At 42.7% G+C, this 26,759-nt stretch overlaps 2 protein-coding genes and 1 long non-coding RNA gene across 4 annotated transcripts; 1 reads left to right on the top strand and 2 right to left on the bottom strand.

Annotated features, from left to right (window-relative positions):
* Positions 1-3,298: 3,298 nt before the first annotated feature.
* On the top strand, positions 3,299-6,403 carry LOC141785756 (uncharacterized). The gene is made up of 6 exons (XR_012597565.1): positions 3,299-3,452; positions 3,769-3,784; positions 5,085-5,139; positions 5,528-5,635; positions 6,036-6,176; positions 6,264-6,403. It is a non-coding gene; the product is annotated as an uncharacterized LOC141785756 (long non-coding RNA).
* Positions 6,404-7,285: 882 nt separating this feature from the next.
* On the bottom strand, positions 7,286-14,486 carry LOC141786124 (trifunctional purine biosynthetic protein adenosine-3-like). The gene is made up of 23 exons (XM_074664850.1): positions 14,256-14,486; positions 13,963-14,057; positions 12,741-12,890; positions 12,569-12,664; positions 12,325-12,499; positions 11,832-11,943; positions 11,668-11,736; positions 11,465-11,590; positions 11,293-11,380; positions 11,115-11,200; positions 10,873-11,041; positions 10,550-10,781; positions 10,271-10,365; positions 10,030-10,139; positions 9,747-9,945; positions 9,419-9,670; positions 9,187-9,339; positions 8,896-9,099; positions 8,674-8,820; positions 8,475-8,605; positions 8,245-8,386; positions 8,041-8,156; positions 7,286-7,970 (listed from the first exon to the last, which is right to left on the bottom strand). Exons 3-23 carry the CDS (start codon positions 12,883-12,885, stop codon positions 7,782-7,784), a joined length of 3,036 nt encoding a protein of 1,011 aa, XP_074520951.1. The 5' UTR covers positions 12,886-12,890; positions 13,963-14,057; positions 14,256-14,486; the 3' UTR covers positions 7,286-7,781.
* A 683-nt stretch (positions 14,487-15,169) lies between these two features.
* Positions 15,170-17,841, bottom strand: LOC141786070 (uncharacterized). Of its 2 annotated transcripts, none has more exons than XM_074664781.1 (5): positions 17,772-17,841; positions 17,352-17,616; positions 16,380-16,646; positions 16,150-16,290; positions 15,170-16,069 (listed from the first exon to the last, which is right to left on the bottom strand). In XM_074664781.1, exons 2-5 carry the CDS (start codon positions 17,608-17,610, stop codon positions 15,894-15,896), a joined length of 843 nt encoding a protein of 280 aa, XP_074520882.1. In that variant the 5' UTR covers positions 17,611-17,616; positions 17,772-17,841; the 3' UTR covers positions 15,170-15,893. The 2 variants fall into 2 exon arrangements, with proteins under 2 accessions (XP_074520882.1, XP_074520880.1); XM_074664779.1 differs by having other exon boundaries at positions 17,352-17,661; positions 17,772-17,788.
* Positions 17,842-26,759: the final 8,918 nt, after the last annotated feature.

Raw genomic sequence — 26,759 nt, 5'->3', positions numbered from 1 at the left:
GTTTGAGCCTTTAGCAGAGTCATGCTCTCACACACTAACCAGGTGAGGTTGATTAGGTGTGGAACTGCTCAGCTCAGTGCTCAGGGTTGGAGGGGGGGTTGGGGGTGGTGGTGGTGGTGGTGGTGGTGGGGGGGGTCAACTCGCAGGGAGCGGGGTGGGAGGAGTGGGGGGCGCTCGCAGGGGGGGGGGGGGGTCGTTAGCAGCGCATTGGTCTTACTTAATGGCTCCACACGACTCAGTGCTCAGGGTTGGGGGGGGGGGGGGGCGGTTCAGTGTTGAGCGGGGGAGGCGGAGGGGGGGAGCGCTCGCAGGGTGGGGGAAGTGGGGGGCATCGGGGGCAGCACGTTACCTAAAGTCTCCACACGAGGGCGTCTAGGTGCTGAAGCCATGCTGGTGTCATGCCAGGTGATCTTAATTAAGCTCACAGCATCAGGGTTGGGAGGGGCTCAGGACTCAGGGGCGGGAGGGGCAGCACATTGGTCATACTTAATGTCTCCACACGGGGACGCTAGTGCTGCCTTTTTATTTATTGTCTGATAAATTGACTTTTGGGAGAAATTAGAATAAATGTTTGTAATAATTCATTTGGTGCAGCCCTTAATCAGCATCTTTGCTCCTTATTAATGTGTATGGACCTGAAGGAGGCTTTAGTCAAATACTGACAAAAGTTCAATGACTATCAGGTACTGCTACAGTTAATCTCTTACTGCACCTTTTCCCACACCTTGGTCGACGTATCTTAGTTTAAGCAGGGCTGCTGTAGAAGATGTTTCAGAAGCACCTTCTTCCAAGCCACTATCAAACAAGAGCGGCAGGTTTAAAGTTTTGCATAAATTTCTATAAGGGAGAAAAAAAGAACACATGAAATCAGCATTCTGTGAAACGAAACAGTGTTTGCATGCCTTTATTTTAGTATGTACTTCCAGTTCAAGAAGATTTTCTTTTCTTTTTTTTTACAAATATAATTAATACAAACAAAAAAAGCAAATATAAACATCAAATAGTACAAACAAAATTCAGGTTGAGCAAAATCAAGGGAACATTTCAATCCAAAGTATAATGGGATAGCAACATGAACATAAAGGAAAGATAAAAAAAAGGCCATTCGATTGAGAAATAACATAAATAACAAAAATAGATACAGGGAAATCCTCACAAAAAGAGCAGCCATTAATTTCAATATTAAATCTCCTATTTAAAAATTGATTTGTGGGATAGATTTCATTTAAAATTTTTAATTTAAATCCTTTACTTTTGGGAGTAGTGGATGAAATATATTTCATCCTTATTTTCCTGATTTCATCTTTGTCATATTCTTGAAGGAAATATTTTACTTTTAATTGAATTGGGGTAAATTTGCTTGAAAAAAGATTTCTAAGGAATTTGTTTGTGCATTTATCCTCACACAAGTCAGAACCTTTAAAGCAGAGTTGCCTCAGTCCAGGAAATACCTCAGAGTGGATTATTTCCTCCTTAACTATTATTTTCACAGAAGTTGGGAATGCTTTTATAATCCTATTAAAAAAAACTTAAAGTACATGTCAGTCACAATTTTTCTCAAAATTGTTAAAAACTTAAATTCCCTTTAGCATCCATACGATGAGAAACCACCCAAACTCTGAATATACAGATTTATTCTTTAGAAGCATATATCTGTTGTTCCATAAAGGGGTGTTATGTGGAGTAAAATTATGTTTATAAATCGACTTCCAATAGAGCAGGACCTGTTGATCGAAGGCTAAAAGATTAATAGGAAGCCTGTTGTAATCAAAATCACAACGTAGTAAAAGTCTCTTCCTTCCGCTTTCTGGAATATTAGATTAGAATGATAAACCATATAGAGTGTTTGTTTTGATCATTGAATTTTGACCATTTTATAATTCAAAAACCATTCATAGTATCAAAATCAAGCACATTTCCACCACCATCCTCATAATTTCTGACCATGTCATCTTTCCTGATGTACTGCATTTGTTTCTCCAAATGAACTTAAGATTGATACTATCTATATGTTTTATCATTTTCTCTTTTAGAGGTAAAGAAAGTGCTGGGTAAATGAGTTTCGACAGACTATCCATCTTGGTAAGTAAGATTCTCCCAAAAATTGTTATATCTCTCTGTAACCATCAATCTAAAACAGACTTACATTTATCAATACTATCCCACACATTACTTTTGTCTGATACGGTTCTATCCTTGGTGATTAAAATTCCCAGTTTTTTAATTTCATTTTTCACTTTTATGCTGTATAATAGTTGCAAAGGGTGATCATGTAAAGTCAGAATTTATGTGCACATGGCTCAGAGTTGAGCACATTTCACATTTATCTAAATTCAGTTGTAATCCAGAGGCCTTTGAGAAATAGTTGATGGTTTGTAAAGCTAATGGGAACCTGAGAATAATTAGCACAAACAAAATCAGAATCAAAAATACTTTATTGATCCCAGATGGAGATAATTAGTGTTACTTACTAGTTGCTCGGCACACAGTACAGCAGTAGGAAATAAAAATAGGATGTCCTCAAACAGGATGACCTGTGTGATGAGAAAATTCAAAATTTCTTGAAAGTATCTCAATCAAATCCCAATAAATAGATTTCAATCTGGAACAGTGTATATTATCATCATCATCACCACATTTGGGGGTTTTCTGCCCTCCTGTGGACAAATTTTTTGCTGCAACCATGCTATGAATGCAATATAATTTTTGAACACCAGATGACGGCAAACACCCGGGAGAATAGGCTACTTTTATTTTTCTTAATTTATTTAACATTATATCAATATAAAAAAGGCCTAAACAAACATTAAACTGTAAAGAAAATCAAGAAAAACTTCAATTTAAAGCATTATAAGTTAACAACATGAACATAAAAGAACGTAAAGGAAAGAAAAAAAGGGGCCAATTCGTTTTAGAAATAACTAAATAAAAAAAAGAAAAAAGATCAAACAAGAGTAGCTGCTTTGAGGTTTGACATGAATTTTTTATAAGGAAGGGAAAAAGAAGAACAAAACAAATCAAATTCTGTGCAACGAAACAGTGTTGGCATGCGCTTATTGAAATACGTACTTCCAGTTCCGGTAGATGAGGCCATGTTTGTAGTTCCACAGGAAAGCGCTTTATTTTTAACACGTTATGTGAGTTTCTTTGATTAAAACTAATATTTTTTCTCAAATTGAGTTAGATAAATATTAAATGACGAAAAAAATATCAATTCGTGTTTTATTCTGTTTTTTTGTGAAAGTTTTTTTTGTTTTTGCTCGTACGCATGCGCGGACCATGACCTCCTCTCCGGACGTGACGTCGGAACCGGAAGTTGGCAATCAGGACATGGCGTCTCGACAGCGTGGTCGCAGCTCGAGCTCTCCGTTTTCTGATTTTATTGAAAATAAATAGATTTTTAGGCTGAAAAGAGAGACGTGGGACCAAGAAAGAAATTCACGAAGGATTCGGTGAGTCAGCGTGTGAACGGAAACATAGAAATAGAGTAAATGGCCGCTGTATGCGAGCTACCGCTACGGCTAAAGCTTATGCTAACGGTAGAGCTAACCTGAACCTTTTTTTTACTGAAATTTGACCACATTTAGTTATTCTTTATGTGCTTAAACACTGTTTTACTGTTATTTTATTTAAAGACACCATAGTTTTTTTATTTGGTTGAATAGTTTTGCAGTTAACACCGGGGCCTCCTCGGGCTGAGCACGTGCTTTGACTTCCCCACCTGAGGTTAATCAACCCACTAATTCGACCTTTTCTCCTCTTTTGCAGGTTCTGTGCGACGCTGGTGAGCTACAAACACGGACACTTCTTTCTTTCTTCTACCTGCTGTGGTCATAGTGTGACTGGAACCTCGGGGCAGACTGTTTGTGGCGTGTTAGCTCTCCGAACTGTAAGGAACCGAGCAGTGGAAGAGCCAGGGCTGTGCGGGAAAGTTTGGTGGAGCTGGGCTACTCTGTGGTGTGTGCAACGCTATCAGTAGTTACAGTCCACCTTTCTTCTCTCCGCATAGACCTGGTTTGACCGCTGCTCATGGTTTTACTGTGGCTGGTGGAGTGAACCACGACACGGACATGCTACTCCGAGGGAAAGGTTGTACAGTGGCTACTTTCTTTCTGTTTCTAGTCTTTGTGTGACTGGAACTTCAGGGCAGGCTGTGTTTGTGCCGTGTTAGCTTTACTAGCTGTAAGGAACCGAGCGGTGGAAGAGCCAGGGCTGTGTGGGAGAGTTTGGTGGAGCTGGGCTACAGTGTGGGGTGTTTTTCACTTCACTCGGTAGTTACAGTCCACCTTTCTCCTCTCCACACAGACCTGGTTTGACTGCTGCTTATGGTTTCTTACAGCTAGTAAAGCTAACACGGCACAAACACAGCCTGCCCTGAGGGGAAGGGCACACAGAGGCTAGTTTCTTTCAGTCCGTGTTTGCTAGCTCGCTGCTTCAGTGGACTTCAGTAGGCCACACCCCTTCATTAACTGAATTTGCATATAAAAAATTATTCAAATTTATTCATGTTGTCCGTGCTCATTATTCTTTCATGCATTTCATTGGTTGATTTTATTTACATTTTTTTATTACACTGCATTAAAAATAAAAAATAGAATGATGAAAAAAAAGTTTAATTTTTTAAAGTTTAAGTTTTTTTTTTTTTGGTGTTAAAATACAAGACAAAAAAGTTAAAGTTCGTTTGAGAATTTTTATTGCAAGAGATTGAAGTCAAAACCAAACAGAAATTCACTGGAACCTGAAAAGAGAAGAGAGCATGGAATTAGTAGAGTAATCGACAGAATTTTTGGAAAAATGTGCAAAAAATGTTTACCACGAGCGAAGAACCGGCTCCTTTTCACCCCTTCATCACCAAGAGACCGCGAAGAAGCCCCACATCCCGGTCAAGGAGGTCTCTGGCCCGGGTCCCGAGAAACACCAAGCGAAACTTGATGCTTGTCCAGCCCGAGCAAGGGCTCTCCTCGACGGGGATGGGGGGCCTCCTCGTGGTCTCTTGGTGATGACTGGGTGAAAAGGAGCCGGTTCTCCGCCTGTGGTAAGCACACGCTCACCGAGAAGCTGAGCTGAAGCGTGGTTTCGTGCAGGTGGACAGCGAGCCGACACCAGGACACGGGGCTTCTTCCACATCTCCACCTCCAGGTGAGTCTTCAGAAGCAGGGCCTGAAATGAGTGGAGAGCATGAAATTAGTGGAGTAATCGACTGGATTTCGGGAAAAAGTGACTGAATTTTTTGAAAAAAATGCTTTTCACGGGCGGAGAACCGGCTCCTTTCTACCCAGTCTTCACCAAGAGACCGCGAAGAAGCCCCCCATCCCCGTCGGGAAGTGGCCTTGCTCGGGCCGGAGAAACACCAAGCTAAGCTTGATGCTTTTCCAGTCCGAGCAAGTGCGCTCCCTGACGGGGATGTGGAGCTTCTTCGCGGTCTCCTGGTGATGACTGGGTGAAAAGGAGCCGGTTCTCCGCTTGTGGTTGGCGCTTTTAAAACTTTTACCGAGAAGCTGAGCTGAAAGCGTGGTCTTTCTTGCAGGTGGACAGCGAACTGACACCAGGACCTGAGACTTCTCCCACATCTCCACCTCAAGGTGCGTCATCAGAAGCAACCGAAGGACGCACGTCATGTCGGAAAACATGCCAGGTAAGAGCAACCAACGGAGCTGGGAAAAGAAGCCTGAAATGAGAGGAGGGCATGAAATTAGTGAATTAATCGACTGGATCTGGTAATGACTCAAGTTTTGGAAAAATGCTTTTCACTAGCGGAGAGCCGGCTCCTTTTTACCCCGTCATCACCAGGAGACCCCGAAGAAGCCCCACATCCCGGTCAGGGAGTGCACTTGCTCCGGCCGGAGAAACACCAAGCTAAGCTTGATGGTTTTCCAGCTTGAGCAAGTGCTAGCCCTGACCGGGATGTTGGGCGTCTTCGCGGTCTCCTGGTGATGACGGGGTAAAAAGGAGCCGGTTCTCCGCTCGTGGTTCGCTTTTTAAAAAAAAAAAACTTTTACCGAGAATCTGAGCTGAAAGTGTGGTCTTTCTTGCAGGTGGACAGCCAGCAGACACCAGGACCTGAGACTTCTCCCACATCTCCACCTCAAGGTGCGTCATCAGGATCGACCGGAAAGACGCCCGCCATGCTGGGAACCGCGTGGTCCATCAAGAGCAACCAACCGAGCCGAGAAAAGGTCCTGAAATGAGAGGAGAGAGTGGAATTAATGGCAGGATTAGCAATAAATTGAGGTGTGCTAATATTTTCTTTCTTTTTATTGCAGTCGGACAAACCGAGCAGACAACAGGACCTCGTCTTTTAGCCTCCACGTGCTTCATCGAAAAGCTAGCATGAAGGAACCCGGCATGCAGGAAGACCCACGGACTTCTCCGACCTTCCCTGCTCCTGGCCCATCATCAGAAGCGACCTAAAGGACGAGGTTTTCCAGCAGGAGCAACAACCGAGCCGACAAAAGATCCTGAAATGAGAGGAGAGAGTGGAATTAATGGTAGGATTAGCAACAAATTGAGACGTGCACTAAAGTAATGTTTGTTCTTCTTTCTTTCAGGCTTCACCGAGCTTCCTCCAACAAACCGAGCAAACTGCACCTGAAAAGAGAAAAGAGAGCAGATTAATGGGTACTTTGACAGTAAAGAAATGCACTGAAATAAAGAAAAAACTGAACCAAACTTACCTTGTGTCTTTGTGTTTAAGGCAGCTTAGCAGAAAGTTTGTAAAGAAAGTGTTAAATTATCGAGTAGATAGAGAAAAACTTGCTGAAACTAAAGTCCAAAGTAAGGCAAATGCACCTTACTCTGAGACTCAGTCTGGGGAAAGTGAAGCAGAGAAACCTGCAGAGACAGGAGAGGTGTTGACTCTGCAAAGTCATTTTCAGAACTGATTCTGTAAACTGCTCTGCTTTTATAATATAATTTTAACACACCTGAAACCAATTAGCAATCATAATGCTTAAACTGATCTATATGGTCTAGATCTATGTTGATCCTCTGTAGATTCTTTGTGGTCTCGATCTATGTTACAATATTGCTGGCACACCTGTACGACCTCACATAACCACAAGACCTGCCCACTAGTATATTACACTATGAGTTAACTGAGATCAATCCAACACTTTGTATGAGATCTGCTTTAACGAGCTCTGTGTTCTCGTGGTTTGGTGATTCTTAGGTTCATGAAAGCTTTGGACTTATTGCCTGTCCATGTGAAGAATGAGAGAAAAAACTTTTCATCATTTCAATTTACATTTCTTTTTATTTAACATGTTACACACTTTGATCAACAACAGCAGTGGATGAGACTGTGCTGCACTTTAACTGGACTAACATTACATGAGAGACACACACCATGGGATGAACTTCATCGCCTCTTTATTTAAAAAGACTACTTTTAGCAGGAAGTGTGATTAACATTTACACATTTAAAGTATGTTACACAAACGTGTGTGGGGGAAAAAACTTTTAAAGCTGCGTGTTTTACAGAATCTTCACACTACATGGTTTTCTTTTATTCACAGACAGGTTTAATAATGACTAACACATGGAGTATGTTGCTCCATGTGGAAAACATGAAAATACTACACATAACATTAACAATTACAAGGTCAGTTCCAGTGTAAGTTATTTTTGTGCAAAACTAATGTAGTTTCTGTTTCAAATGTTCTCCACTATCAGAAATCAAAGACCAACTGGCTGTGAACGAACTGTATCTTCTTTATTTTGACATTAAAGTAAATTCAATCGTCGTTAAGATGATAGTAAAACTACGTTTAATAAGGACCTCTTTAACTTGACTTCCACATAATGTGTCCGTCCTCTGACAGTCTGACCGCTCCACTGGCGACCAGCTCCAGAGCAGCAGGGAACGCTCGGTGCTCAGCCTCTCTGATCCTGTCCGACAGACTCTCTTCTGTGTCTCCACTCAGCACCGGCACCGCCTCCTGCACAATGATGGCTCCAGCATCCACCTCCTCCTGCAGACAGTGAAGTTAACACTAATCCAGTCTAATTAAATGGAAAATTTTGCAGTTGTCTCATACTTACTGCTACAAAGTGGACCGAGCAGCCAGCAACCCGCACTCCAGCCTGCAGGGCCTGCTTCTGGGCATTCACACCCTTGAAAGATGGCAGCAGGGAGGGGTGGATGTTCAGTAACTTCCCTGAAATAAGATTAAAGACACACTATGAGTGATTGTTCTGCAGCCTGACATCACTTCATCTTCAACCAAGACAAAAAGCTTTTCTCACCGTTCCACTTCTTGACAAAAGGTCCAGTGAGGATCCTCATGAACCCAGCCAGACACACCAGCTCCACACCAAACTCTTCCAACACTCGATCGATGGTGCTGTCAAACTCTGAGCGGCTGCCGTACAGTTTGTGATCCACAACCTGGAAAGGAGATACACACAGCTCATCAACAGAACAGATTCAGGGTCAACACTTTAAATGAGGTCATTCTTGTTTTTCTCCATTTTACCCTCGTCTGGATGCCAGCCAGTGACGCCCTCTTCAGCCCCTGGACTCCAGGTCTGTTTGAGATCACCACCACGATCTCTGCTGAGCTGGACGGACGCTTGGCCTGCTCTATCAGAGCCTGCAGGTTGGTCCCTGTAGGTGTGGAGAGGAAGTCAGATGTGTGTCCTTCACTAAATCTTGTTTCTTTATCAGAAACTCACCTGTGCCGGAGATGAGGACTCCCACTTTGGTCCTCTTTAGCGGCTTGTCACTGTCACCATTCTGCCCAACAACTGCTTCCTGATTGGATGCTGCTCCCTCACCCAGCAGGCTGTGTTTAAGGTTGCGGACCACCACCGGTTCTCCTCCTGCATCAGAAGCACAAATTTAAATCCCTTTGTCTTTACATCCTGTTACACTCAGCTGTAATCTCAGACTCCTACCTGGCTGCTTACAAGCGAGTGAACCAACAATCCAGGCGTCCTCTTGAGCCTGAAGCTGAAGGAGAACCCTCTGAGCATCCAGAGGAGACACCACCAGGACCGCTCCCAGGCCACAGTTGAAGGTGCGAGCCATCTCCTCCTCGCTCAGACCTCCCTCTCTGTGAAGCCATGAAAACACTGCAGGGATGCTCCACCGAGAAGCATCTGAGAAAAACACAGGAGGAGAAGAAAACAGTCAAAAACTTTCACATTCTTCATCTCTACATCTCAATGAAAACTTTAAAAGCTCACCCAAATCGACAGCGAGCTCTGCAGGCAGCACTCGAGGGATGTTCTCTAGCAGTCCGCCTCCTGTGATGTGGGCATACGCTTTCACAGATCCACTGTGAAGAATCGGCAACAGGAGGCGACTGTAGATCTTTGTTGGTGTCAGCAAAACCTCACCTGGAAGCAGAGAAGGGTTAGTTTTAACTTGAGCAGCAGCGAACTATTACTGAATTGTCACATCCACACGCTGACTCACCAACCGTCTGTCCTGACTTCCCAAAAGGAGCAGGCGAGCTGTAGCTGAGGCCAGCTTTCTCCAGGACTTTGCGCACCAAGCTGAAGCCGTTGCTGTGAACCCCAGAGGAGGCCACCCCGATCAGCATGTCCCCAGCTGTGATGTCCTCCAGCCGGGGCAGCAGGGCTCCACGCTCCACCGCTCCCACACAAAACCCTGCTAGGTCGTACTCTCCTGGAGCGTAGACGCCTGGCATCTCTGCCGTCTCACCACCTGAACAGAAAACATGAATGAATGAGTCAAAACATCAGAAAAGTGTCCTCAACAAACAGATCGTGTTTTGTCTCACCCAGCAGAGCACAGCCAGCCATTTCACACGCCTTTGCGATGCCACCGACTACAGAGGCCGCCACGTTTACGTCCAGGCGGCCACAGGAGAAGTAGTCGAGGAAGAAGAGTGGTTCAGCGCCTTGAGCCAGGATGTCATTCACACACATGGCGACTAGATCCTGACCCAGACCACTGTGCTGGGCACATGCCTGAGCAATCTACAGAGAAAGTTTAACACATTATTTGTTAACAGATCTGACATTAACCACAGATATTTTCAAATAAAATACATCATATCTCACCTTCAGTTTGGTGCCCACTCCGTCAGTTCCTGACACGAGGATTGGGTCAGTGAAACCTGCAGCCTTCAGGTCAAAGAGCCCCGCAAAGCCTCCCAGCTCTGCGTTACACCCTGTGAGGAGCACACTGTTACTGCCATGGCTCCTGCTTTAAATCTGAAAGTCTTTTAAAGGAAACATCCTGCAGCTGTTTCTCCATTTGGTGCTTCTGTGTCTTCATTTTTGAGCGTGACAGTAAAGTTACCGGCTCGAGAAGTCGCCTTGGCCAGAGGCTTGATCATGTCCACCAGCTTGTTACCCGCAGCGATGTCCACCCCGCTGTCCTTATAAGTGAGACCTCTGAGAGAGACACAGACATCGTCGGTCTCATGAAGGAGGTTTAAAACTCTTCTTGTTGTTATTTAAAGAAAAACAAACACAGGTGAATGCAAAAATCTTTTATTCATAGTCTACAAAAAAAAGAGGAATGTTCAGTACAAAAACAGAGTGCTTTAGTTTTCAGTGTGTTTTGTCTCACACACACCTGTGCTGGTTCAGGTGAGCGATGGCGCGGTGCCCGATGTCTCTGCGGTACACAGCACCAGGGAAACCGATAGCAGCCACGCCCTGATTGGCTGCTTGCAGGGCCGCCTCAAATGAAGGTTTGACCGCGGTGACGGTTAGGACCCGACCTCCGCTGGAGACCACACTGCCGTCTTTGAGAGCTGTGCCAGCGTGGAAGACCTGCAGCCCTGAGTCCTGGACCTGAGTCAGACCTGAGGATCGAAGCAATAGAGGAGTTTGATAAATTTCCAATTTAATTCTTTTAATTTTAACTTTAAGGGTGAAGACTGATTTGTCGTGTACCTGTGATCTGAACTCCTTTCTTGTAGGAGCCAGGGTAACCTTCACTGGCCATCACCACAGTCACTGCAGAGCTGTCCTGGTGCCACACGGGGGCGCTGGAGGCCAGTCTGCCGTTGATAGTGTTCAGGATCACTTCGTATAGGTCGCTCTTCAGGAGCGGGAGTATCACCTGAGAGAGATATTCAACACTCATTCTAGTGTTTCCTGTGCAATTAAGCAGTGATGATGGAGGAGGAGCCCACCTGACACTCAGGGTCTCCAAAGCGACAGTTGAACTCGAGGACTTTGATCCCCTGCTTCGTCAACATCAGGCCTGCGTACAGAACACCTGCAAAATAACATATAAAAACAGAGGATTTAACATTTTTTTACACGTCTGCTCCACACAAACAGAGTTAGAGAAAAGCTTTCTGTCCTCACCCACGTATGGAGTCCCCTCCTCCTTCATCCCATCCACCGTCTTCTGAAGCACCCTCTCTTTGATCTCCTGCAGCAGCTCCTGGCTCACCTGAGTCAGAACAGTCACACAGCACATTAATGAAGTCAGCTGAAATCCTGAAAACACTCAGAGAGAAACCAGAGAGGAGTTTACCTGAGGGGTGGGACAGTACGCTCCCATGCCACCTGTGTTTGGGCCCAGGTCACCGTCCTGCAGCCGCTTGTGATCCTGAGCTGGAGGCATCGGGAACACGGTGGAGCCGTCGCTGAAGCACAAGCACTAGACAAGAAGAGGAGAAGGATTTAATAGTCACAAGATTTGTGTAATGTTAGGATAATTTTGGTTTCAACACTCACTGAAACTTCTTCTCCCTCCAGAAGCTCCTCAACCACGACGGTGTCCCCTGCAGCTCCAAAGGCTCGGTCCTAAAGTGGAAAACATCACATGAAAACTGAGCTTTTTCACAGTCAGATCCTCATTCTTTCTCTTTTTAATCTATTCGTTATATTCACAGACTCACCTTCATGATGTCCATCACAGCCTCACAGGCCTCGTCCTGGTCCTTTGCCACGATCACCCCCTTCCCTGCCGCCAGGCCGCTGGCCTTCACCACCAGCGCTGGGAAGTCGGCCCTGTGACAGCCCAGAGCAATCAAACAAACTCACACACAGAAAAACACATCTGGAACAGATGGTGAATGCCCGATATGGAGCGTCAAATGTTTGTCTTTTGTGGACCATTTAACTTCGGCGGCGTGCGGCATTGTGTGTCTGGGATGTGTATGGATGGGAGCTGTCAGAGCGTGGCAGCTGTTCTGCTCGAGATGCTTTATATGACCAGAAGAAATGACTTTCACTGAGTGTAACAGACTTTTTCTTTGTCTTAACATTTTGAAAAAACTCCTATTGTGACTTCTAACCACATGAAGCTGCTGTATTATGTGTTTAAAGACTCTTAAAACAAAACTTTGGGATGAATTAGCTGCACTCCTCATTAGGGAGTGATTCACTCACGTTCTGATGTATTTGCAGGCCTCCTCTGGGTCGGTGAAGGAGCCGTAGCGGGCCGTGGGGATGCCGTGACGCTCCATGAAGGCTTTGGAGAAGCTCTTGCTGGCCTCCAGCTGAGCGGCTTTAGCAGACGGGCCAAAGCAGGGAACTCCAGCCGCCGTCAGGTCATCAATGATACCTGAACAAAAACAGATTTAGCCAACATACTATCCAAGGAGTTATCAACACGACGATGGAAGCTACTCACCTGCTGCTAGAGGAACCTCAGGTCCAACCACGACCAGCCCCACATGGTGATCCTTACAGAACTGAGCCAGGATGGTGTGATTACTCACTGATACCTCTGCAAACAAAGACCTAAAATCACCTAAATGATTCATGATTGCATCACTTTCTTTCACTGAAGCTGATGTGTTTACCTGAGTTGCTGATCTTCCCACAGTTAGCCGTCCCTGCGTTCCCCGGAGCCACCAGGACCTGCTGAATCTGCTCTGACTGCGCCAGCTTCCACGCCAGAGCGTGCTCCCGTCCACCTCCACCAACCACCAGCACCTTCTCTGCCATCGTACCTGGTGACACATCCCAGCAGCACGTGTCATTCATCTCTTTAAGTATTCATAAAGAAAGTGTTTAATTACATGCACAGATTGACCTATACGGAAAGGACTCCTTTGAGCTGCGAGGGAGCAGTGACCTTTCCTGACGCCTGGGGTCTTAAATTATCTTGTAATGCCACACTGACACGGATCCAGTCGAGTGGAACAGAAACACAAGTCAACAATTAAATGGCATGGTCACCAGGCAAGGCTGAATTACCGGCTACTGCAAACAGGGACTCATTTGCATAGAAAAGCAAAGCAATTACCAAGCTGGGACTCGGGAAGCCTCTTTTTTCTCTTGCTTGCCAAAAAGGACACATTTCTTAACTCATAATCAACTTCTCTCTTTCCTAGTTAGAAAAAAACTGATTAAATCCTCACCCTTTCAGTGAGAGTGATTTAATCTGTAAGAGTAACATTCAACATTCCTATCAGCATGATAAGCTTCATCCAACATGGAAAGTTGCATCCTGCGTGACACACATTTGAAACAATGTCTAAATCAGTAAAGGTTGACTTTTAAGATGCTCGAAAAAAGCAAACTGACAACTATTTACTCTTTGACAACCATCAACTCCATGATCCCACTGCAAACTCCCCTATCCTGCAATGACCTGAACCCTACAAGTTGTGCAACAACAGTTCACCAAAGTAAAGATCTATATGTGCAGACACAGGGCTACATACAGTACAAAGGGCTGAGTGTTACACATTAGGTGCACATGCCCCAGAATTAGACAAATAACTGCTTTGATTGGAATCACCCCTCTCATGTGACTCACATGTCAGTAAGGAAAATCAAATCCATGGGTTAGATCATGTTTTATTCTACATACACAAATACTGTACATGCATCATTTCTGCACCTACACTAAAAACTTTCCAGTTCACATTCAAAACATTAAAGAAATTCTCATTGTGTCATTGAGATGAGGAGAAAAAAGATGCATTAATCCTGTTTTTGTTTTTACGACAGAAACAAACCCCAATACGGTTTTTCAGGCTACATTAGCCCTGTAAACAAAGCTGAGTGAACTCCTACCTGTGTGTTTGTGGATGATAAAAGCAGGAATCAACCAGAGCCCAGTCAGTTCAGGACAGCTGTCTGAAGTGTCTCCTCTGCCCTCAGCCTACACACTGATAGAGGATGCAAAGTTTATCATCTTCACACACACACATACACACACACACACCACGTGGATCCAATATTTCACCATGATGTCCTAACAGCGCCAACTGAAGCTACAAAAAGTTAGCTAAACATGCTACACGACACTTTACGACACCACGCTGTTAAAAACGTATTGTTTGTAGATATAAATGTGCGTTTCTTACCCTTTTTTGCTGCCTGGGCGTTTTTTTCAGCAAGTTTGGAGGAAAATTCGTCTTCCGCGGGGTGTAACTGCCGAGTGCATCATGGGAGTTGCAGTTCATTTATAAGTTTTCGTAAGAATGCGAGAGTACGGTGGCCCTGAGAGCTCAAAGAGCTGCAGCTTAAGAGACAAAACACAAGCAAGTTAAGAAAACTTCATCTTCATCAATTTGACAGTAAATGCGCTGCACAAACCAGAGCACAAACATTAGGAAAACATGTTTCAAATACACCGCAACACAACAGAAGTGTTCCCAGAGGACACTAAAAAGTGATGCACATGTCCTGAAATGCTTGTTGTTGCCACAGATTCGCAGTCACATCTTTATAGTGGTTTTCTGTCCTTTGGTTGTGTAGGAAAATGAGATAAAAGTAAGTGTCAACATTGTTATCACATCATTCAGATATTAGCCTATTGCTGTGACTGAAAACATGTGTCAACAACAAGAATGTCTGGACATGTGCATCACTTTTAAGTGTCCCCTGGAAACGTGTCTTTGCACCGTGTCCTCTAAATGCTGCGCACATATTGTCAAATTGATGAAGATATTTCCTCAATTTGCTTGTGTTTTGTCTTTTAGCATGTGTTGTCTTGAGTTGCAGTGCTGTGAACTCTCAGGGCCACCATACAAGTGCTCCCTAAATTATATTTCGAGTGCATCAATGTCCATTTCATTTAACAGTTTCTATTTATCATTTATTTTTGTTTCAGGTATAATTTAAAGAAAAAAAACCTCATATTTCTAATAAAAAAATAGGGTACACTGATATTTTATTCAATTTTTTTCATGTGTTTTTAAACACTTTGATTTCAGTCAAAGTTCATCAAATAAAAGTCCTAAATCTGGAAAGATGACCACTTATCATACTTTATAACCATACAGTCCTTCTTAACCATCTTCTGTTGTTTTTGCAAGATTATCAGGGGCTAAAACTGTCAAATAAATGTAGAGGAATACATGTGGGACACTATTTCCCCAGTTTTTACTTATATTTCTGCACCATGTGTCTTATGCAAGCAACATCAAAACCCAAAGTTCATATATGCATCAAATCCACTGCATCAGGCAACATATTCAAACTGACTCAAAGTTGGAAATCTTTTTGGTAACACTTCTTACATTAAATTCTGAAAAATTGAAGCACCTCTCCTGCAGTTTCTCATCCACCATCAGAGCTTAACGCTGACTTTGGAGCCATAAGGGGCTTTAAACTGCTGATATAAGCTTTTGACTATCAGGATATAACAGCTCTGAATATGAAGCTGGAGCTGGGCCATTTATTGCCTTGAAGGGAATCAATACAATCTGAAAGTCAATCCCAAAAACCTGGCAGAGGGTGCAAAGTGGACTAATAGGGAGTGATGGGAGCTGATCTTTTAAAAGTTAGTTAACAGTCCAGAAGCAGCAAATAGCAGACAAGGGAAAGCCAAAGGAGTAATTCTCATAATGTCATACTTTTATTGAAAATAAGACAGTGAGAGAAGGTGTGCTGGTATATCTCATCATTTAAAATACATTACAAATACAGTGCCTCATTACCAGTTCATTCTTTATTTCATAATAAATAAATAAAGTCTCCAAAGCTTGAGTCCATGAGTTTCAGTCCAGTTCCAGCAGAGGAAGCTCAGGAGCACTGAGCAGTTCTTGTCCCACCTCTGACTGTCGCAGTGCAAAAAATGTGACACCTGAACTGTACGCTGCAGGGATGGTGATGTGTGTTAACTTGGCTTCATCTTCTTCTTGGTCCTCCTCCAGGAGCATTTGTTTAACTTGACCTAACAAGGAGAAATGTACTTTAAAACGCCTTCACTCAGTGATTTTTTTGCATGACTTTAAGCAGGCATTACAGCCTTACCCTCTATGTCCAGGGCCTTCCACCGTGGGTCAGATAAGCTAGAGTAGGAGCACTCAGGCGTGAGTCTCTGCAGGACGTCTTCTCGGCGAATCAGCAGCACAGAATCACTGCAGAGTCTCTGGTACAGGTCTTTTTCACTCACTGATTAAAAGAATGACACAAAAAAATAATCAACTCAATCATTAGATAGGATTTTCCTTATAAAACCACTTTTCTTTGCTCTCACTCACCAACATCTAAAGGGTTGGTCATGAAAACAGCATTGGGTGCTACACCAAATATAAACTGATGGTGCCAGGCATCCGGCACCTCTTCACCCTCAGGTACAGCCCGCTGCATGTTCATCGTCGCGACAGGAACAGCACCTTTCCGGATCCAGCTTGCAAGCCAGGGGGTGAGTCTGACCAGGCGGTGAGGGTGAAGATGGAAGAAGCGGCCGCTGACCTTCCCCTTGCTGGCTTCCTCTGCTCCTTGGATGAGTTGAGCATGAGTGGCACCTGAAAGAAGTTTTCAGAATCTTCATCCAAACTCTAACATAACAACTCAATACCTTGCTCTTTAAGTTCTGGACAAATTATAGACGGCTTCCTTCACAGTTTGAGTTATACATCTGAAATGTCATCGCAAAAGATTGTGTAGTATGGCGGAAAAAGTCAATTACAGTGGCTCCTTTGAGAGACATAAACCTCTTTGTCTAATTCAAGAGGTGCTTTTTAGAGCAGCCAGCTGTCACGCTGACAGGAAGCTGCACTTACGGGTTAAAAAGGCTCAATCAGTGAGGAAGTTTTCATGAAGACATGCTCTATGTGGTGACAGTCTATTACCTGAAAGTCACAGAACACTTTGAGGAGAGCAGATTTTATCTGATGCCAAGTGTTTGTGGTGCAACTGCCAATTAAGTTTCAATCTCAGAAGAGATACTGTGAGGCTCTCAGTGTTCACTGTACTACTGTGTACTTTTTTTTTTTTATTAATCTGAATAAGCTAATAAGAGTTTAGCTTTCATTTAAACCTGATCATGTTTGATAACACACAAATATAGGCTGTTAATATAAATTCAAAAAAGACTTTAGACCATCATTATAATATAGGATGACCTTGTAGGCTCTGACTGTAAAGTAAAATAGAGATTTATTAGTTTTTACACCATCGACACTTTCTGTACTCCAAATTTTTTCCTTGATGTGAATAAATAAGTTTACCGGCTTCACTCCGGGACAGCAGGTAGTCCGGCAGCGGAGACTCGTTCCTGCGCAGCCGCGTTTGGACGCACCGATCCGCCTCCTCGGGAGTCACGTCCACGCTGAGGGCCTTCAACACGTCCACCACGGCTGTGGCCCCGCAGGCTGAGGCTCCTATCTGCAGTGTCTGCCTATCAAAAGCCTCCTGGATGGACCACAGCATGGCCCTCCCCTCCTCCGCTTCCTCTTCACCTCTGCGGTCCTGCTCACACACCTCCATGTGAGCCTCACCCGGAGAAAAATAAACGCGATTTCAAAAAATACAATGACACTATTTTTAAAAAAAAGAAAATTAAGTATATTTTGTTTTTAACTAAAGAGATATTCGATTTCGCTGAGTCATAGAACAAAAGAAATTAAAAATAATGTGTTTCTTTTTACCTTTTACCAAGCGGAGCCAAATGACAACATTGCCAGTGCGCATGCGCGTGGGCCTTTCTTCTGCGCTTCATTTACAGGCAGAACAGAAAGGCACATCGACCTCTACCGCCCTCTGCTGGCCAAATTCCAAATACACTTATATGTGAAGGATGAACTTGACTTTTTTCTCTCATTTTGTATCATAAATAAAAATCAAAAGTAGGTCATCATATTGTTTATTAAAGAATTAAGATAATAAGAAAAAAATAGAGAATTACTCCAGAACAGTTGAAATCATCACATTCAACACAAAAATCTTTGCATCCCTTCTTTAACAGAATCAGCCAATATAAACCCTGTGATTTGGACCTGTAGGTGTCAGTGTTGCTTCACCAAAATGCAGCACATGAAGTCACAAAGCAGATAAGTGGTCAGCTGGGTGAAACAGCCTGAGGTGTGCAGAATATCGCCCACAGCCACCTCCTTCTTCATGTCGGGGACAGGTGTCACATTAGGAAGGAGCAGGAGGGGGAAGCCGCAGTTTTCATGAGGAATTGCTGTCCAAACTGTGATTTCTTCCTGCAGTTTCCTCTGTAATATCAGGAAGCTTACATGCATCAGTCTTTAAAGCCTCAGTGAGGAGTTTGTTGAGTACAAAGTCTTCATAACCTCATACTTAATTTATTTCACACAAATTAAAAATATTTTGACAAGACTGTAAATCCTACTTATTCCAGTTGATGCACAGCGCCATCTCGTGGTTTCAAGGACTTACCGCCTGAACTTTTGGTTTGTCAGGGAAGCATAATTTATGCTCTAGAGGACCCCGCTTTGATCTTTCCCTCAGTAACTTTATCTCTACAGGATCCAGGATCAGCTGTCAGTGCCTGCAATCATGAACTTCAAACCTGGTTGATATTCGTCTCACCTCCTCCTCCTCCAAGTTTTCCACAGCTGCAGCAAAGGCCACTGGAAGCACCACAAGCAGACTGTGATTAAAGCTGACTGAGCTCCATGAGCGAACGTGACCCAGCAGGCGAGATGAGGCAGGAAGGGGGAGTCTTCACACGTCTGGGATGAAAGATGGAAAACAGAGAGGCGGGCGGTGTTCACCTTAGCATCACCTTTTGCCATTTTCAGGTGTGGAGAAAGCGAAGAGGAAGTGAAGAAGTCATCTCAGGGCTTGGGTTGGGACACCACATGGATCGATATTTGTCTGAAAAGGTAAATAAAGAATGTGAAAACTGTGGACATGAGGGTTGGGACGTCTCTTCTTCGCTTTAACTGCTTCAGATTATCTGCTGAACTCTTCCTCTTCTCCACACAGTCACTGTAACACCTTCCCTGCACAGGCTCAGAGATGCTTATGTGCATCCTTCAAAAACAGCACATTTCAAGTTACTCACTGCTCTTTACATGCCAGGTCTATTTCTGTAGCAGTGTGGATGCCTGTAGAATAAAATGCACTCGTTGAGGAATATAAAAGCCTGTATTTGTTGACAACTGACATCACATTAATAATTTAGACTGCATTTCATTTTCTTTCTGACTCCCGCTCTCCCTACCAGGAGAAAGAGTGATGGTTGTTATTCCTTCTCCATGCTCTGTGAAATAGAGGATCTCTGCAGAAACAGACCATTCAGGTGTAAGGTGGAGACAGAAAGGAGGATACAGTGGAGGACGTGCGTTGGTTATAATTCTTGCCTCCTTCTCTTGAACATCTTTAGTCAACACTTCTGCTTCACCATGACAAGTTTGGTAAACTGTTATGACACTGCCTTCAGGGTGTCCTAAAACACATATTTCTATATTCTCTTGACTTTTGTTGGCATGTTTACAGCTGCGTACATTTTCCAATATCTATTAGAGCAAACAGCTGGAGGCTTTTTGAGATTGTTTTCTTCGTCCATTATGGCGTGTCCGTGCTCTGGGTGCACTTTATCGCGGTGTCTTTCATTCAAAACATGCTCGGATACTGCCGCTGTTTGTGAAGGCATCATACACAGCCTTCAGGTTATGGCTTGTTGCAATGACCTGCAGAGCGGAGATGAAGAAATCGTAACGAGTTTCACTTCAGAAGAGGTGTAGAGGTAGGTCACTTTAACATTTTTTTTTCAGTTAAACTTTCATTACTGATGAGAAAAGAAAGAAAAACCATATGACATACTCAGCATTTAATCATCAAACAATGAACTGAATTGAATTGAAAGCCTTTATTAAATAAAAATAATAATAATAAAACAGTCTGTACAGAATGATAATGTATAAAAAATGATTAAATTTGTACAGCTAACCCCCTCCTTTTGTCTTGATTTGGTTCCCAGAAGCACTTGTGGAGGAGGAACAGGAAGTTGTCAGCAATGACTGCTGTCAGAAAGAGTAGCTTCCTGTCAGGGGATCTTCTGAAACAGTACCAGAGGATTATCTGGAGAAAAAAACATCAAGCATTTAGCCATGGATTACATCATCCAGGACTTGATATTCACTTTTTTGCTCACCAGCCACTGTGGCTAGTGGCTTCCTAGAGTTACTAGCCACAATTTTGTTGTTGGATAATTAAGTTTAATATGATGAAATCCAACAATAACATGCTAGAGTTTACTTGAAACAGATTTACAACCTTTTTAAATGTAATGACTTCTCTGCTCACTCAAATGGAGACTACATTAATCAGGTATTCAGCTCTGAAACTGTTGTGCTCCTTTAATCTGAAGATATGCAGACAACTGAAACAAAGTAATAAAAGGAGGAGTTTATTATTGCATTCAATAAAAGTGATAAAGGTTGAAGATTAATTGAAAAGATAAAAACTAAATTGAAAAATCGAACTAGAAACACTGTCTGCTTAAATATTTATTTACAATAATAGTTTTTCAGTAATAAACTAAGAAAGTAATAAACTTCCTCGACTATAAGTCACAAGTCGTATCAGTCAAAAAATCGTCATGAAGAAGAAAACAATATATATAAGTCACACTGGATCATAAGTTTCATTTATTAGAATGATTTTGTTTGTTTACAGTATTTCCAAAATGAACTTTTTATATAACTTTGATAAATGTTGGTATATCAGGAAGTTTAAATATTGTTTCTACACGTCTTATATCTATAAATGAGCCCCATCTGATAAATGTCCTCACTTTAACAAAAGTTACGTGAGTTTTGGCGCTAGTTTGTGACTTAAACCCCAGAATCTGTTTGCGAGTGAACTTTTAAATCACGTTATCAGGCGTTAAAACAACGGGAGCTGTCACGTTGTGTCCAAGACGTCGGCTAGAGACGTGTGCGTCTGGGCACCTGTCAGCGGTTACGTCAGCAGAAGACTTCGCGAATGGACCAATGAGCTAGCACTGTGTGCAGGCAGAGCTCATGGGAGTTGTAGTGTCGTAGTGTCACGCTGCAACAATTAAAAATTCAACCTGCCAAAGTTGCTAGTAGGAGTGACGGAGTTACGCACCTCAGCTGAAATTCACCCGTGTCAATGTCAAGCCCTGGTTACATCAGTATCTTTAGCAAAACTGCTTTACCTAACACGATAGCATCAAGCATTACGGTAAAGGTTGTTTTTGCCTGGCTTCTCTGTAATCTTCCTTACATGTTTTCTTCAAGATCGTCCAACTACTTTACCTGAGATGGTAGCCCTGACTCAATTCATGGAGAAGAAATTTAGCTGAAATGTCGCTTTCACCTTCTTTTTTAGAGCTTGTGCATACAGCGTCAACTCAAATGCACCCAGATTTTAGAAATATTACGACATGACGCTGCTGCAATGGTTGGTTAATAAAGTTTCCTGAATTCAAATTGCAAAATAAATGCTTTCCACCGTCTCCTGCTTTGAAATCTACCGCTCACAGTGAACACTGCTGTGGAGAAATCAAAATAATCGGCTGCTTCTTCTCCCTGTTGTAAATCAGCAGTGCTTAGGCGTGAAAATTGATTAATAGAAATTGTAAATCTTGTTGTCAGTCTGGTTTCAGGTCGTAGAAGAGGCACCACTGTTTCATTACCAATCAAAAACTCCTCACAGGGGGGCTCCCAGAACACAAACATGGCACAACAGAGTTAATAAACACACTTCAAAACAAGCAGAGAGGTCTTGTTATGTGAAAAAACAGCCAGTTAATCCTGTGATCCTTACCTTGATGCTTCTTATGGATTTGCAGGAAAACAGGTGCCTGTAGTCGCCCCCTGTGAATCATAAAGAAGTCTATTTAAACACTATCTCTGTGACCTCAGCAGCTGTGCTGGGATCTACAGGATTAACCGGCGCCTCTCAGGTAAGCTGATTCATAATAAATAGCAGCAACGCTTTGAAAATACCCATAACAGCACATTAGCATTGAAATGAGGTAGCACTTTCTGTCAGCAGGATAGTTCTGGGTCACCGAGACAAACGCTGAATACCGCCGCAGGGATTGAAGGACACACTCGGCCGTCCCCTCGCCGGCCCAACACGCCTACACGCCTCAAGTCAATAGTGTTAACATCCTGACTGGTTTGCAGAGGAGCACTTTCTTCTCTGAAGCTGGAAGCCTTCCCTTTTTTCAGACACAATTCACCGTGCTCCATATTACTCACTACATCCATGGCAGACCTTTCCACATACGCGGTGAAATTTAAGGCCATGAGCTCACATTCTTCACTTCAACTGGCCGTAAAACACCTCGTGCTCTCCACTTACCTTTATGTGGAGCGTTATAGCTCCTATCTGGTGCATACTTTCATTTCCTGGTGTGTGAGTTTCTCGGTTTCAAAAAGGCACGGGCATAAATACTGTAAAAGAGCACTCAGTCTGCTGTGACAGCGTTTTGTCACACACGAGAAAAGGAAACAATGAAGTGGCAGCTCTATGGGAGTCCAACTCACAGAAGGATCAATAGGAAATGATCCTTATTGAGGGAAGTGAAGCTGGATCCCAGACAGTCTTCTACCTGCCAAGCTAATTTTTTTATGGTGTATAATAAAGGCAATCAGCGCTTTGTTCAGGTTGTTCTTATAAATGGCGAATAGACGGCGCCCTCACCCCAACGCTCTTTCATTTGGGGGCTTATTATGCGGTGTTCAGTCAGACGGAGCAGGGTGTCACCACTCGGTGTGTCTGACTTCTTTTCAGAAAAGTTTAACATCATATTTCAACTCTTTCGGCAAGTTGGAACTCCAGACTTGCAGTGCAGATGAAATGAACTTACTTAAAGTGAAAGTGAGCAGCTCTGGAGCCTCATGCGGCTCTTTAACTCCTTTGCAGTGGCTCCTCGTAGCTCTAAAGAATATTATTGAAAGAAACAATTGTTATTTTAAGTAGATTAAAGATACTGGCAATAAATAAAATCATGATTTAACATTTTGTTGAACTAAATCTTCATCCCATCTGTCAATAAAGCCTGCCACCGCTCTACTTCACCTCCTACAACATCAACAGCCCACCAACTTTCCATGCACCTGTGGCTAACCTCAAGTTTTACAGCCCTGGGAAAATAATTACATCTACAAAAAGACTAATCTGGAAGAAACTACAGATTTTAATTCTGCACGGATGGATTCATTTAGCTGAAAATGTGCCTACAATACATGCTTGATATTAGAAAAGTCATTAGCAAAAAACAAAAATGATTGGTTGAGCAACATTATCAAAAATGTTATTAAATTCAGGTATTATTTCAAAATTGTGAAAGTTATAATATAAAAAATGTTAAGTTTGATCAAATGTATGTCATTTATTTTTTATATATTTATGCAAATTTCTGTAATTCCAAAAAATGTATTAAAAAAAAAAGGAATTTATTTTTAATTTTTGCTATTGAAATGCTAACTTCAAGTATATGTTTGTTATGTGGCAATACATGAGCAAACAACTAAAATACTATGAGTGGAGCAATATTATAAACTATAAATTTTAAATATCTTAAATCATTATCCAATTCAGGTATTTTTTTTAATGTTTAGAAAAAAAAAATTATCTAACTTCTTTTTTTTTAAAATTTAGGTTAATTTTTAAAATAGCAAAATATTTTGAGACTGAAATTTTTTGTAACTATGTTTTTTTTAAATTCAATTTTTTAATAATTTTTGCACATTTTTGAAATTCCAACAACTTTGTACAATTTTGAATTTTTTTTGTAATCACAAAAAATATTGAATTAATCATTCCCAAAAATATTTTCATAAGAATAACTTATGTATTAATTTTTTTTAATTTAAAAAAAAAAAAACTCAAACATTTACAAATTTTTTGAAAAAATATTAGAGACCACAAATACAATTTTATCAATTCAAAAAAATTCTTGTCTAGATGATTTTTCACTCAATTTCAACTTTATATAGAATTTTATTCACTTTTTTTGTCTTTCTTGTTTAAATAAAGGTGATTTTGTGGCTCCTGAATATCTTGTTGAAGACTCTGGTCTAGATTAATGTCATTAATTTCTATAAAATATTCTTGGTTTGCGATTAATAATAGAGAAATAAAGAATAAAACTAATGTGTTTTAAGACAACAGGGGAAAAACATGAAACATTAATTTGTAAAAACCTTGTTGACCTTCCTCTAAGAGTTGACAGATGGGAAAACTTCAGCATGAAATGTGATTAACAGTTGATTTTGATAACAAAACACATACACCTGCTTCTTCTGGAGCACATGCATGTGTTATAATTAGTTTAATGAGCTTTAAGGTGTTTATCACACTTCTTTAAATAAAGCATTCATGCATCAGCTGTTAGTGCGTGCTCTGGCTGCTATCCAGTCAAATGTGCAACATGAACTTTACACAAGCAGCTTCCAGGCTCCTTGAATCATACGTCACGTTTAATTATGTCTCACAGAAATATTCTGCCATGTTTTATTACCGTCAGAAGCTAAGTTATGTATTACATATGGTACATAAATGAAAACAGCGTTAAATCAATATTAATGAGCGTCTGAGGTAGATGATAAAGTATGTTTGCAGCTTTGATATTCACCACAGCACCTCGCCTATTATCATGTGTCAATGGAAGCTAAAGAAAGACTTTTCTGTGTTAAACAAATGCCATACATCATCACCCCACAGCCAAACAAACTGTCCTTGGCAGATAATGTGCCATAAAGTTGCTCGAGGCGGCTGATTTTCCTCTCTGCCAGACATCTGTCAGGTTCCTCCTGACACCGGGACACTTTCTGCTCCTTGCTCATATTTCACCCAGAAAAGGTGATGAGTTCTTTTCTGAAAATGTCAGTCTTAAAATAGGCGTCTTTACTTCAGAAATCACACGTATGACATTCCCAAAGTGAAAAGAAAACTTTCCAGCTGTTAACTTAGCGAGCTCTTCAACTCTAACACGGCGGCAGCAGCAGCGGCGGCGGCGGCGGTGGAGCCCTCACACACTGATATGCCAGATGTGAGTGAAAGGTGCTCTTTAGGTGCAGACACCTGCATCAGGCAGCCTGGCATTACCTCATGATGCCCGCTGCGCTAGCTGTCACTTTAGCTGAGTGTCTCCACAACAGAATGCCATTTTCTCTGCTCCCTTTCTCAGGACCCCTGCTGCTCAGTCCGAGGTTTAACCATCCACCTCTGACATTTATCAGCTTCCCTCTTGGCCCCGGCTCCTCCAAAACGCCTTTTTCACCATCCAGGAACAAGTGTTAAAGGTTCAGGGAGGCTTCAAAAGGTTTATGGAGGAGGTGTCTGCTTTTATCTGCCCGGGTGGTGCGAGACTGGCAAAGAGAGCATCAGATAAGAGCAGCAGTCGAGGGTTTTGGCCTTGCCAGAAACTTTGACTCAGAATTTATTACTCTGCAGTGAAAAGAGGCCTGGTCTGACTCACCAGAGAAACTACAGTGCTGGTTTCATGTGTCTGACAGAATGTGTTGTCCTGTATTTTTAAAGGAGATTGTTGTTTTGACGCACCAACTACCAATTTAGGCAGTTATTTAAGATTGCTGTGTTTCATTTCTGCTGCACAGAAAGAGGCTTTTACTTTAGGATGAAGTTGCCAAGAAGAGGACGAGAAATATAAACACAGACCTGGACTTCTGGCGCAGCACGCAGGATGCTACAGAGAGAGTTGGAAGTGAAACTCTCTGATGAAATGTTGATTCATTAAAGCATCATTCTTGTGTCGAAGCTACATCTCTGAGTTTTTCCTGCCAGGTCAGTCTTCTATCCACTTTCCAAGAACGGCACGATAACAAAGACATCCAGTGTTCAAGGCTGATAAACTCAGAGGAACTCCTTACATAATCAACATATGAATATGAATCAGCTTGAACTGGAGCGGCGGAGCCGTGTGAATCACAGATTTCTTAAAAGGGAATGGCGTGCTCAGAATTCCCGCCTGTTAAAGATCTTCTTCCACTCGCTTGGTAAACATGAGGGGACGCCTCAGATCTATTTCTCATCATGTCCTCTCTTCTGACTTCCTTGAGGAGCGCTCCATGTTTCCAAGTGATTGGGCCTTAAAGGAGCAGACTCTCTTTATGACTCTGTTTAGTCGCATGTGTGTGTGTGTGTGTGTTTGACAGACAGAAAAAGAGAGAAGAGGAGAGGAGAGACAGGGAGCTTTTTTGAGGACCCATCTCCCGATCTAGAACCAATTTCTATGCAAATGCTACGACCTGATTTGGAGGGAGCTGCCATTGTTCGGCGTGGGCTGGCACAAGGTGTCGTAACACTCAGCAGCGGAGCGGTCCCACACATAAAGCGCCACATATGCTCATATTTCCTGAGCTGACAAACTCGCTGTGTGATGCATTTTAGTGTACTGCAGGGCGATACTTCACACAGGCGTGAGGGAGAATCACAGGAGGTCTGCAAACTAATGGCGACACTGCGGGGAAATGTTCCCCTCAGCCAATGGGGCAGAAACCTTGGCCCTCATATTTCTTGGCCACTGTACAGAAGCCCTGAAGCATCATTCAGGTAACGGATATCACCGTCAGCTTGTTGCTGTGTTTCCCTCCAGCAGCAGGGCAGCACCTTTCATCACGCGCCGCAGGGGCCGAGGCACACAACCGCGTGTGCTATCGCCG

This window comes from Halichoeres trimaculatus, unplaced genomic scaffold (assembly GCF_033239565.1).
Source record: "Halichoeres trimaculatus isolate MK-OKI-2021-1 unplaced genomic scaffold, fHalTri1.1 fHalTri1_scaffold_24, whole genome shotgun sequence".
Taxonomy (NCBI): Eukaryota; Metazoa; Chordata; class Actinopteri; order Labriformes; family Labridae; genus Halichoeres; species Halichoeres trimaculatus.
Note: the sequence above shows the minus strand (reverse complement) of the source record. Positions and strands in the feature narration are given on the sequence as shown.